The 14346-nt window shown below is 38.6% G+C and overlaps 2 protein-coding genes across 8 annotated transcripts in view; one reads left to right on the top strand and one right to left on the bottom strand.

Moving 5' to 3' along the window:
• Positions 1–14346, top strand: part of BUB1 (BUB1 mitotic checkpoint serine/threonine kinase) — a 310629-nt gene that overhangs the window by 161176 nt on the left and 135107 nt on the right. The gene's annotated exons all lie outside the window — the stretch shown is intronic.
• Positions 7440–14346, bottom strand: part of BCL2L11 (BCL2 like 11) — a 34170-nt gene continuing 27263 nt past the window's right edge. For all 3 annotated transcript variants that reach the window (XM_088148501.1, XM_015887434.3, XM_007424424.4), the window contains one exon: positions 7440–13965. In XM_088148501.1, the coding sequence (XP_088004627.1) occupies positions 13805–13965 (161 nt within the window). In that variant the 3' untranslated portion in view covers positions 7440–13804. The remainder of the gene's footprint in view (positions 13966–14346) is intronic.

The following is a 14346-nucleotide window of genomic DNA, read 5'->3' on the forward strand; positions in this document are numbered from 1 at the left end:
TCATAGATCAAAATATACAAACCGATACAAAACTGTGTTCTCATTTTTTTAACCTTTTTTTGAACCCTAATCAAACAACAGATATAAATAAAGATAATTATATTCTGCTATGTTTATAAAAACTATGGAGTGCAAGCACCATCTTCAATAAAGCTTCTTCTCATACATACAGAATGCCTGTTCCAAGAAGACACTTGCTAAGATACATACATGTATTATCTAAAATTTCAGAACTGTATTCTGAACATACAATTTCAGAAAGATCGTTTCTGCCTGCAAACAATGGTAGTCAATTGATTAAACAATTATTAGTTATGACTGATAAAAAATCTTGTAGTAGCCCAGATTCAAAGCATGGACAGTGTTTTGTTTAGGATTCAATCATTTAAATTGCAAATCTTTCCCAGAGAGAGTGATGAGATATATAATGAGAATGATAAGCCACCAACCAATGAACCTCCAACTTAGCCAGATTCTGCTTCCAACTCAGAAGACAAATTTTTCATGACTTCATCCCATTCTTGATGGAAGCAAAACTCTCACAATATGAGACAGAAACAAATTAAATATCTGAGGAGACCTTCAAATCAAACTTTTAAACTTTAGTCACTCACCATGCTAAAAAAACCACATTTTTTAACAAGCCAGATTAAAGTCAAATACAGCAGACAATTAAAAAAAATTGACTAAGATTGACTGTGGCGGTGAAAGAGTTAAGGGCATGATAGCTAGGGGGAAAAGGCTCTGGGGTGCCCCCCTTCTCTTGGTGCCCTAAGCCCTTGCTTATTTTGCTTAGTGGTTAATTCAGGGCTCCTGTACCCCTATGTTCTCTGGGTATCCCAGTAAGGATAAGATAGATCAGTTTTTTTCCTATGAAGGCAGAGAGAGGGCGAGGTTTTGTAGCTGTGTCTCCTCCCAGCTCCCTTGCAAATTTCTGTGCCCCTTGCCTCTCTGGCCCTGGAGCTTAGGTGGGGTGAAAGGGATTCCCCAGACATAACCCTGATTTGGGGCGGGGGAGAGTGTGTACCAGCCCTGAAGGTGGCAGATGTAATTCCCACCCAGTGGTGGCACTAGGAAGAAAATCAGCCCTTTCCCTGGAGTGGGAAGGAAAGAAAGAGAATGGATTTGGAGGCGGCTTTGAAAGGCAATACTTTGAACTCAGCTTTTCCAATTTCCACCAACAGAGCATGCCCGTTTTGAAATTCTTGTGCTACCACTTTTCCTTTGCTTCTCCATCACACCCAAGTATTTTCACTTGGTAGCTCTTGGACAGAGTGTGTACTCTTTTCAGGTTGCTGTTGTGGACCCTTGGGCTGTGCACTGACTTGAGCCTTAAGCTGATCCAATAGCAAACACTATGAGGGACTCCAGCCCAGGAGCTTGTGCAGAGTTCCTGTAATTCATAACACTTTCCTGAAAATCCTGTGGCTTCATTTAACTCTCACTTGTTCCTGTGATGCAGTGGTGGCCAATAATTATTCCATATAGCTAACTTAAATACTGTCTCCACTCAAGAGCTTTAGGAGAGGGACACTTTGAGGTTTTGGGTGGATGCTGAAAAGAGATCAGTTCTATTTCCACAATTTCTATCTACTCACATTTCTAATTGTATTTATTTGAAAATTATAGTCTACTTTTCAGTCCAGAAGAATTGTGATGGAAAGCAACAGTGAGGGAAGAAATTAAAACTTTAAAAACGTTGTGCCAGTTGCAAAATTAAGCATACTTATGTAGACCCAAGGAAATGACTAGGCCAAGGTAAGCATTAGTAATTTGCACCTAAATCTTAACGGATTAGGGCTTAAATTTGGCCTAAATTATTTTAAGTATGACTAAATCTGATTCCAACTGAATTTCGGTAATAACAGTTCCAATAGTGGAATCCACAGATTTCTCCATCATTAGAGCAAATACAGCAGCTTCAGTCAACTCCCATAACGTGAAATAATTCATATTTGCCTTTTTTAAAATCAGTCTGCACCTAGGGCCATTACTCTTGAATATTTTGAAGTTCAGATGGTAATATAATGCTTAAATGTGAAGCCACAACCAAAATGCTTTGTTAAATGTTGTAGACTGATATCCAGCTAAATTGGTCCTATACTAGATATCTGTAGTTAGAGGTATGTACATGTCAGCAGGCCCTTCTTTTGGTGTCTCAGATTCAGAATCTTGATTTTAGCTGGGAGTTGAAGTCCACACACCTTAAAGTTGCCAAGTTTGAGAAACACTGCTTTAAATTGTTCTTTGCTTCCACAGTAGTGAGAAGGACTATTTATTGGTACCATAGCATCTGAAGTGTAATGAGAGCTCCTGGATTGTATAAACAGTTACTGCTGCTGTTTCCTTAGCACCTGTGGGATATGAGTTGCTCTGGGCTTGGAAAGGCATCTCCATTCTGCACCACAGCTGTTCCAATTGTTGCAGCTAACTGTAGCAGTGCTGGGTCATGAAATCACTCTTGACAGGGCTTAATGGAATACAAATGCTGTTATTACAACTGTCCAACGAATGGATGGCTGTATATATGGCCTACATCAGGAGGGGCTGCCATATTACATTGCACCTCAGCTGAAGTGTTTTATGATTACATGATACTTTTTAAGAAGCCATGGCAGTTTAGATGAAGCACAGCACAGCTTATAACCAAGCCTTCCTCTGAAATTCAAGTATGCCAAGATGATTTTGCATATTTTCCCCCTTTTTTAAGTGAGGAAAGTTAAGTTAACCCACTCTGAGTATGATTCCTTCTGTCTGCTTCTCACTATGTGAAAAATCTAAAGGAAACAACAGAATTGAACCAGGATATGTAATTTACAAGGTAGACTGGTAATGATCATGCTTCCCTCTCTTGTATCTAATTTAGAATTAATCAGAAAAAATGTGTTAATTTAGCCAACATCTAAAACTGATTGGGTGATTATGGGGAGCAGTGGATGAATCCTGAATCAACCAGGCCTAATCGCCTGGCTGGCCTGTCCCTGTTCATAGCATGAATGGTAGCATGTTCCATGAGGATGGCCCTCTACAACCTCAAGCAAATCATGCAAAAATCTAGAGATAATAGGAGGATGGAGAGTCCATTGGAGAGAGGCTTCTTGGTGCCCTGTCAACATTGTTATTGAGAAGATGAGTTCCATGGCCAGATCAGACACTACTTCCTTTTCCATCACAGTCACTGGGGTGCTAGAACATGGAACTCCAGTTTCTATAAATGGTCTCTGAGCCTCCAGCCCTGATCCCTCTGGGATGATTTTGAGTCTAGGAGCCTTGTTAATCTGCAATGTCTTAAAAGTAGAACCTCTCAAGTCAAATGTTAACCCAATGGAAATCTTTTCCATGACTGTTTCAGCTAAATGTGATATTGTCCCACATTTGCATATTGCATTATCTGTAAGAGTCTTTCTCTCATGTACAAACATACCCCATCTGCTTGTAATTAGATAGTAGACCCAGAGTGCATGCTCAATACCAAGCAAATTTCTGGTTTAGTTATGAATTCGATAGAGGAATCCCATTTTTCCCTTTAGACATGCTGAAGTAACTTTATATCGTTACAAAGTATCTTCTTGACTTAAAATATCCATTTTGTCCCAGCCCCATGCTTTCACCTGGCCATGTTTTCACCCTTGGGCTGTGAAGCAGGGCTGCCTGGCAGGTTGCACAAGGGGTAAAGGAACCATGGAGGCCCTTCCATGAAGGCATACTGCCAGAGCTCAGGCAGCCTGCTGATTCAGCACAGTATGCATGGGCTGATTGAAACCCTATCACTCTCTGTTTCCCCATCAAAATGCAGCTGCTTGGAAAGGCAGACTGTTTGTCAATGTGTCCACATCTAGGAATTCAGCAGCAGCACATAGAGCTTTTTTATGCCTTCAAGCAATTAACAGATTAACTAGACTTTTTAGGGCAGCAGATTGCAGGATAAAAAGCAGGCTTTGGATATGAATATCCCATAATGTTCCTCCAATTTTGGAGGATGGAGTGGTAACATCTTTGCTTGTATCCATGTTGATTTACAGATGATATGGATGGGTACTCTAATAAGAGTATCCTATAGTTATTCAGAGGCTCATTGGCTCAATCTTTGTCATTCAGATTAAGCAATAGATTTGTCAACCTTGCTCCTACAACAATGGTATAATATGGCAATATCAAGACTGGCCAGTAAGCATGCAGGCTGCTGCATTTTGGATCAGCTAAAGTTTCCAAATCTTCAAGGACTCCACTGTAAAGAGCAAATTAGAGTCATCTAAGCAAGAGATGACAAGGTCATAAGCATCTACTTAGCACATCCTCTTCTAGATAAGACCACAACTGGCACACTAGCCAAATCTCAGCAAAGGCCCTCGTGATCATGGCCCTTACCTCCTCCTCTAGCAAGAGCCACGAGTCCAAGATAACCCCTAAATTGCAAGCCTGGTTGCTCTGAGGAACCACAATCTCAATGAGATTCAAAGATGGTATAGCCTTGAAATCAGTTGGCTTCTGAGTTAACAGCCATTCTGCATTGCTCGGGTTGAATCTGAGCCTGTTTCTCCTCATCCAGCCTACAGACCAGGTCAGGACTTTTGTTGTATCTCCCATTTGGCCTGAAGTGGAGGTATACAACTGAACATCATCAGTATATTGATGATGCTTCACCCCAAACAAGTGGGATTACCTCTCCCAGCAGTTTCATGTAGATTTAAATATGATAGAGAAGTCCAAATCCTGTGTCACCCCATAATGCACCTGAACCTAAAGATCTAACTTTTTCCTCCATCCACTTTAGCAGAACCTCTATTAAACAGTGCCACCAATTCCCAATCCTTGCAGGCAATCCAGAAGAATACTGTGGTGAAAAGTATCAAAAGCTGCTCAAAGATCTAGGACAAGGATGGTTGTCCTCCCTCAATCCAAGTCCCACCAGTGGTCATTTGTAAGAGGTTGTACTGAAACCAAGAAAGAAGTAGGAGTATTTCTAAACACAATCAATCAGCAAATGGGGAATCCCATTACAGATTTATCTAATAAAAGGCTCTTAATCTGTCATGCAAACATTCTGGGAAAGAGATTCCAAAGCTTCAAAGAGACCCTGTCTTAATGAACTCACTAATAAAGGAGGTTTAAAGGGTTCCTATCTCAAGTCTCAAGATTCTGTATTCTAACGCCTAATTCTTGATATTAAAACTTATTAAAGACTCTGTGAATTTTACTTCCTTGGTCTGTAGTCAAGGACTTAACAATGTGAATCCAGACTGCCAGGGTCCAGATAATGTGCATCCCCCAAAGCTCCTTATAACTGTAGCATGATCATTTTCCCACCAACCTTCTGCAAGAGGAGGAGGTTGGAGATAGGACATTTGTTCATTTCCATTGGATTCAGGCCTGATTTCTTGAGAAGGCAGATCAGCGGCTCTTTCAAAGATGCTGGAGTCTCCCACAAAGAAGCATTGACTACAGCCCTCTTGGCCACTTTCACCAGCCAGGTCAGGCAGAGATCCCATGCACAAATATCAGAGGGAACATCACAGAGAACTCTGATAATTTCCTTGACATCCACAGGCTTAAAAAACTCTAAGATAACATCATATAGGATTCCTGTCATCTCAGTAGTTTCTGTCCATCCAGCTTCCAGCTGAGAGCAAATATGATTTTATCCACAAAATGTTTGGCTACACATTCACAATTTACACTAAATGGTTCTTCCAGCTCCTCTTTTCCTGAGTCTGGAGCATTCCAAATAGTTGTTGACATTCCACAGATTCAATAAGAGTGGAAAAGTGATATATTAATATACTCTGGCCCATTTCTGAATCACAATTTGAGCTTGCTCACCAATGAGCATGTGAAAAATAGTGATTTTTTATTTTGGTCTAGAAAATATTTTGAGCGCCTCAGACAGCAAGATGCTCTTGAAAGTTCTTAAGAGAAAAATGTTGTACAGGAAGCAACCCAAATGGAGTAATTTGAATTACTCTGTAATTGGGTGTGTGCCACCTTCTACCCGTACAATGCCAGTACAACAGTGTGCCAACTGAGTAGCATGCCATTCTTCCATTATAGCAGAAAGGATGGCTACTACTAGATTGAGAGGTTAATGGTCTCTTTACAAGTTGCTGGTCTCACTCTTTAAGCTGACTCACTTTTTTATTATGGATGTAACTATTTCTCACTTAATTTTGAACAGTATTTTTAAAATTGCTTTAGGAACATTTTAAACTGAACTGTAAGTATTTAGAGGAGAAGATTCATCTCAATCTTCTGCTAACAGAAGTTTGCATAAATTACTTTTACCCTCCCTGTATGTTTTTAAAAATTAATTTTACATTATTTCTATGCCACCCCAATGAGACAACTCCATATGGCTTATTATCAATAAAAATGTTTACAAGTGTAAAGCTACAATGAAAAAATAAAAATTAATCAACCCAGACAAGACAGTAAAATATAGTAACAAAATTACTATAAAAATTAAGATCCAAAAGTATGGCAAAAGAGGACCATCTTAGAAGTTCCTTCTTAAATGTCAGTAGGGACAAGGCTGTCCTTAATCTCAGGGCCCAGACTATTCCACAAGATGAGGCAACAAATTACTAAATTTAAACAGACTCAACACTTTGGGTTAGCAATAGACAGTTTAAGAATGTAGTAAATAGGGCGCTGAAGAAAATAATAAATAGGTCAACATGTGGATATTATATATTAGAAGCAGCTTGCTGATCTTCCCGAAGGTTTTCTTTGATTATTTTGTTTCCAAAGTTGGCTATGTACTGCACATCTCCCTCCAGGAAGCCCACATACTGTCTGCCATAGTAGCAATCCCTACTGCTGGTCTTCATCATCTACTAATCAAAAACATCATTCTAAATATACATGTTCCATTTAGTCATGAAGGTTAAAATGTAGAGAAAACAAGGAGAAATGCTATGAGCTTCTGAAGGTGGGATGTAAAACAAACAAAATTCCCTGTAGCAGTTTGCCAGTTCTTTTTGTAAAGAAATCTAACTTGTATTAACTAACTTGTACTGTTACTCTATTTGACCAAAAAGAAGATATTCTTGGATTTTAGAAAATCTCCCCTCAAAAAGACCGGACAGAAAAAGCAAATCTAATACACCCTCCCATTTTTAATTCAATTTTTCCTGTTTTAAAAATCATATCCTTTTCTCAAATTGAGAGACTTAAATTATTTTAACTCCCCTGTTCATTTCATTGCCTACTTTAGCAGCAGCTAGGTACTATGTATTTTAGAAACAATATTACTGATTTTATTTAGGTAGTTAGGCAATATATCTGCTACCTCCAGCCTCATGGACTATATTACAAGTATGGTGCCGAGAAGTTTTAAGTTGAACTGCATGTAGATTTATGAAATGCAACTATAAAAATAAGCAAATCTGTGGAGAAAACTGCTGATAAATAAATGAGAAACAAGTACACAATGAATAGTTGAAAGTTTTATTCATATAAAATTCATTATTAAGAACATAAAGGATTGCATCTTAAAAAAAAGGATCTGCAGTTATTTACAGCAGTATTGCACAAGTAAAGTGGCAATTACCCTGTCAAATTTTCATCAGTGCAAAACACAAGTAAGCCAGGGAAACTGCAATAAAAATGCTACATATGCTGGGTTCTATGAAACAAATTAGTGATTAATCAGTACAAGATCAGTGCTACGTTGATGTTTGTACCTGATGACGAGGTCTGTCATACAGTAACTAGTGGTCTTTAAACCAGGGTGCAAAATTTCACTCTTCCTCTAAAAATTTAGTAGTTCTTGAATAAATTGCAGGTACTTCTTGATCATGAGGTAACAGCCATATCCTGTGCTATATAAACTGAGGTCAAGGGATGCGGTATTAACAGCCCTTAATATTAGCACAATTCAAGAAAGAAACAGAAAGCACCAAAAAAGGTTGTTATCTGGTATTTCATGAATTTTCTAGACATTGATTTTTGTGGTGGGTTGCTAGGGTCAGCTGAATTCTGACTTGCCCATGTGAGTTCTTAGGTCACTTCTATCATTTCTGAAGACTGACTAATTCAGAGCACTGCATGTTGCTTTAGTAAAATTTCTTTGAAAGCCACCATCAGTCCCCACAAAGAAGTTATGTAGAACAAATGTTTCAAGGCTTCAAGTGAGATGCTGTATGTGGCCCTTGGGTATGGGGCTTTTCTAATGACACAATGGAATTCTACTCTCTGCTTGCACTTCATACCTGAACGCTGTAACAAGACAGAGGAGGAGGCAAGAGCAATGAGAGAAAATAAGGGGATTAATATCGTCTAAAATAGCGCCAACTATCTCAAACTAGTAGACAGTGCTCTAAACTGATCAATCACTATTTTCATATATGCTAAGTAAAATTTAAAGAAAAAAAAAGACTTTACAAGAACTTAAATAAGCAGAAAATAAATATACAACATTTCTACAAGTTACAGCATTATGAAACAGTAGAGTGCATTAATTACAAAGAAAAGGGGAAACTACAGTATTTAACAAGTTCAATTTTACAAAAAGAAGTTTAGAGAAATTTCTGCTGCTATACAAAAAAAAATCTTACATGAAATAGTAAGAAAAGAGGAAACATTGCACACAGGTAACATTTGGCTCAGATGAGAAGAACTGCTCTAATCTAATAAATATTCAAATATTTACAATCATTGAAAGAAAATAAAAGCATTGAAAGTCTTAGTAATTCTCTGGGAAGAAATTTATATCTGGTTTCTCTACAACCAAAGAAAATTCTTCATAAAAATGTTTTGGCAGGACTATTTAAAAGGGAATTTTATTTTTTTTAAATCCTCTAATAGACAAAAAGGTTATATATGTTAAATTACATCAAGATTTTAAAAACCCACAAGTCTACTAAGTTCACAGTGGGGCTGTCAAGGCACAAAACCTGCAGTGAACTGGAAAACCAAATGGGCATTATTTTAGTTTTTAGATATAGGTATCTATACAGATAGATAAATGTCTGTGGAAAAAAGAAAGCTTGGGTTTGGGCCACACAGTGCCAATATCGTGTCATTTACTGTTTACGTTATAATTCACAGAATTTTAAAAATATGTATTAGGCTTATAATAAGTTTGCCTTAAGCCATGGCAGCAAGCTCATTGCACTTCCATGCTAGCAGTTAACACATATGGATGTGTACACATCTCAAGGCACTGGGCCAGCCAAGCCTTTCAAGAAATTGGGGGAGGGGGGAGAACAAGGGATGCAAAAGGGCAGCACAGATGCTGCTGCTCATGCACTAGGACTTTTCAAAGCCCCCCTTCCTACAGCAGCTCCTTATTTCCTTACACCCACCCCCAAGAAAAAGCCACTCCTCGAATTAGGGTATTCTAAGGAGCAGCATCTGCTGCCCCAATCCAAGCAAAGAACAAAGGAGTCCTCCAACATAAGGTGCATGCGTGGAACTCCCAAGATCCCAACCATGGATGAAGTTTACAGAAAAATTTTATATTAACACTGGAGTGCTCCAGGTACAGGAGCAGGAGCCAAAGGTTTCATTCCAAAAAGAAAATATGCTTTGGTGAGTAAAGAAAGATAAAGTCTAGGCACATTATGCTGGGTCCATGTTGGCAACCAACATAAGCCAGTTTGTGCTGAAAGATACTTCTGGTAATTATTCCCATTTAAAATATGGTCAAATTTAAATGCATATGACACACAGACAAGATTACTGGCAAACTCTTAAGAAGTTGTGCCTAATGCTGTGAATCGGCATCACTGTCGTTGGAATAGAAAGAATTTCTGGCATTTTGCACAGTATCAATCTGAGCAGCATAATGCTAGCTGTTAAATCCATTTCCTTTCCTCTTTCAATAAATCAGATTTTGCAGGCAACATGCAAATATACAGATCAAATTCCTATTAACAACATTGTCATTTCTATTTGAAATTAAGGTAACAAATCAAATTAAGGAAGTTATTGACCGACATTATCGAACAAGGAATCTCTCCCCCTTATAGAGCTACCAAGCAATGCTTGATTTAAAAAGAGCTGGCCATAAAAAGCAACAGACTTCCATTTGTGTCTCCCCTGCTATACCTGTAACTATAGGCATCTGCAGTGCTTCAGACACAATTCTAAAAGATGCTTCAAAAAAATCAGGAGGGCTCAGATAGCACTTTTTCCAACTAACACATTTTATTAAGTCATAAACATTTGTGAGTTGCAGCTCATTTCATCAGATGCATAAGTTACACATGAGATAAGAGCTGCATCGGCATAACCAAACTACTTTCCCCTCCCTTCCCACCTCACCCCAATTTAAGTTCTGTATCAATCTAGCCACTCAGTGCATCAGATGAAGTGAGCTGTAGCTCACAAAATCCTATGTCCTTTAATAAAATGTGTTAGTCGGAAAAGGTTCTACTAGAGCTCTCCTGATTTTTTGTTACCACAGACCAACATGGCTTTCTTCCTAAAAGATACTACAGAATGCATGGGAGAATGCACCTTAGCACTCTCTAAAGCACCTGCAACTTTTCCAAGAAATCAAACACTTGCCACACGATACAGGGACAACTGCTTTAAGGAGTTGCTGTCAAGGGCCGTGTTCCTCTCCCCGGTGCATTCTCAAGCATTTTTTGAAGCTGAATCTGAAGTGCTGCACAGCCCTATAAAATATGGACAAGAAAGGGTGGCATGTAGTTGTCGAGGTTGTTCTTAACACCAAGAGCAATGCATACAGTGCCAGCTAATCAACCTTGTCAGTTTGGAAGTCATTTGCCTGTTGAGATGGGGCAAGGAACTTTAATCTAATACACCCTTAATCTCCCCATTTCCAAGAGATGGTTAGCACTTTGTGTTTTCTGTCCTTAGTGACCCTATCAGGCAGTTATATGGACAACTTGCACCTGCCTATGCATTTTGCTTGTTGGAGAGCCTGGTATTTTAATTTGCTGGACTTCCGAAACAATAGGTCGAAGTAATACAGGGGATAGATGAGTCTCCACTAGGTGGACTAACATTCCACACATTCCAGGCAGGCACACAGGTTGAACATTTATGGTACAATACAGAGAAATCACAGAGGTGTTGTTGATAACACAGAGAAATGATAGAGTCTAGATTCTACAAATGCACTTTGGATGGCTTCAAGAGAAGTCTGTAACTTTTTGAAGGTAGGTACACATTTTCAGTGGTGCTGGTGAGACCAGAAGTAAGTGGCACAGTACTTGGAATCTTGTTTATAGTCTGTACCAGTATATATAGCTAGCTAATCAAGGACCAGATAAAATTACATGGGCAAAGAGAATAAGGGGCAGCTACATAAACAGAAACTTCTATGCAAATACTCACTTTCAGTTGCCTCTCATGGCCAAATAAAAAATGACGCATGAACTACTTGACCATAATGTGGTGCAGCACAGCTTTACTGCTTGCTTAATTTCTATTAAATCACTGGTGCTTTTGGCTTTGAGTTTTCCCAAGCCGTATCACCTATTATTTTACGTTTTGCTATCACCTATGATATTTGAAGAGTCAAACAATTTATATTTAATTAACAAATCAAGGGTGACAAAAGATTTCTCAGAACCAAAAGCTTTTTTGAAAGCAAGTCAACAGGCCTATCTGCCAGCCACCGTTCTTACATTAGAATTTTACTTACTATATTTTGATTCATTTTCATTCAAGATTGAGCTTGTGTGTGTGTGCCATATATTTTTTTTACTAATTTAATGAATTCAATATCCTGAGCTTTTGCACTTTGTTTTAAAGCAAAATTGTAACCCTTTTGGAAGCCCCCCCCCCACAAAAAACTGGAAGCATTTGATCATTTCTCCTGTAAATACCAAAGGCAAAGGCGCCTCAAGGTTCTGTCTAACCTTCTAAATTGTTCTCAGAGTTGTTTTCTGGAGCACAGTATGTTCTCATCTTTACTAGAGGTCCAATTCATAACACACTTATTTTCCAATCAGCACCTAAAATAATGAACAGGCATCTTCCTTAAAACTACAGAAAATGCCACAGTGAACTGGACTTGCTGCCATCCTGCCTCCTCCCACGTTAATCAGGGCTTTGGGACAGAATGGTCATAATTAAGTGGTCCAGCATATACTTTGCATGCAAATATATCTGGATGTTATACATCTCTGAGAAGGGTTGGCAAAGACGCATCTAACAATCACTAACCTAAACAGACCAGTGGTCTGATTCAGAATGAGGCAGCTTCCTACGTTTCTGGAGTCTTCTGTACCTAGTAAATGTAAGAGAACCTGAACCAGGAACTCTAGAGAACCCTTATTTTGAGAAGGATATTTGTTTCCATCTATAGGCACAGAAGGGGGATGAAGTGACATCAAATATGGCAGTTTCTTTTTGCAGACACACTTCAGTCTCTCCCATGGCATATGACAGACCCTTAGTCCATGGTTTGGGAATCACTATCCTTACCACTGTCTATGGCTTAGAGAAACAATTTGCTTTATTTCCATTAAGGTTGCACAATTCAGCTTTTTGGAATCAGTTACCCTTGGTTCAAGATTTTTCTTTTTTTCTGAGCATACTACAAAGTAGTCCTCACAAACATAGTAGGTATATGCAGCCAGTCATCTACTTTCTCATTTGAGGATATGAGGCTGCACAGGGGGTGGGGGAGATCCACAAATTCTGCTGTTAAAACATTTTTAAAAATCTTGTTTCCATCTCTCTTTTGGAATTTTTACCCTCTGAATCAATTTGAATACTGTGCTGCTATTGACCTCAAACCCATGCACTGAGTCAGTAGTTCTTGTACATTCCACATTATGGTTACTAGCTCATCCCTCCTGATAATTTATTCTAAGAATAAAGGCAGCAATAACTAAATCCAGAGTGTTTGTTAAAAAAAATTAAGACACCCAAACTGGATTTAAACAACAGTAAAATACCACAATGAGGATCAAAACAGTGCCAGGAATCATGCAGTAGGACCCTGTTGTAACAACTTGGGGCAATATTGCACAGGTGTAGGAACTGCTTTCACCCACATGCAAAAACTTATTGCTACATTGCCCCCTCCCTCCCCACATCAGTTTATGTTATAGAATATACATGTTCTATACAAATAATATAGGAAGAAAATTATAAAAGGCAACCTGGTGTCATTATTTGGACCATTTAAACTTTCACAGTTTAATTTCAACTTTCAAAGCAACTTCAAGATTTCTTCCTCTGGGCTGCAAGAAGCGAGCTCTGCACAAGGAAAGATCCAGTCTGGTACTTGCACAGCAGATGGGTACATATTCTGTGTAAATTCCTTCTGTGTGTAGACACACAAAAGCAGCTGACTTCAGTGGCAGAAATTTGGGGAGGAATATCCAGAAGTATCAATTCCAATCTTTCCACCTTGTCTCCACCAACTTCATTTAATGATCATGAGCTCTTCTGCATGGAAGTGGTCTGGAACGAATGGAGGCCCTAATTCTAGAGTCTGGCCTCTCACTGCTTGGGAAGATTCGTTTTTTAAAAAGCTGTACAATATGTCTTTAATATAAAAACTAAGGCAGCTTTACAAAAGTAGCTGGCTCAGTCAATTTCACTGCAAGATAGAGGAGCAGCCTACACATTTGCTAATGAGAACACAACATGATTCAACGATTTTCTTGAAAGCTTTATATAGCACAGGTTTTTTTAAAAAAAAAAGTTTCATCAACAATAAAATGATGTCAGCTCTATCTTCACATGAAATCTTGCTTCTAAAAAAGATGATCCATTTCCAAAAATCCATCACAATTTATTAATTCCCTAATATGGAGTCCTCCTGCTCCTTTAATTTGCTGGATGTCCCTTAAAGTCAGGAAGGGCCTGCTAGCTGCATTCAGAGAGATTGTTCATGGGCTTTGTTGCTAGAACCAAGTAAACAATCCTCATGGCCTCTTGAAGCGCTAGTCACTGCATTCTCCATATGAAACGGACGATGTAATGCAAGAGGCGCAAAATTATGATCTGATGATTTACTCCCTGGTAATCCAATAAACCCTGAAAGAAGAAACAAGAGGTTATTTTAAAACAAGCAGCTTTCATTTGAGGCAGTAAAGATTATCAAATGTGTAGGCCAAATGAGGAATTGCAGTACTAACACATTAAATGATCTGGGTAGCTTTAACAAAGCACAAATGGTAGAAGTGTTAAGCTGGCCAATAAGGCAGCTTATGCACTTCTACCATTGGTACAACAAAAGTGGGTAGAACTGGGATTGTAACCAAGCAGTTATCTTCTATTGGCTTTTGAGGTTTTTCTATTGCAATTATAGGGATATAGTTGCATCTTTAGATCTGAAAAGGAACAAGTGTGTGTGTATGATGACAAAGCTTCAATCAGATTGCTAGGTCAATAAGTATTTGCATAAAAATTAGTTTC

Source organism: Python bivittatus, unplaced genomic scaffold (assembly GCF_059951505.1).
Source record: "Python bivittatus isolate LINGU-HERP-01145 unplaced genomic scaffold, Pbiv_v1 ctg000020_np1212, whole genome shotgun sequence".
NCBI classification, from domain to species: domain Eukaryota; kingdom Metazoa; phylum Chordata; class Lepidosauria; order Squamata; family Pythonidae; genus Python; species Python bivittatus.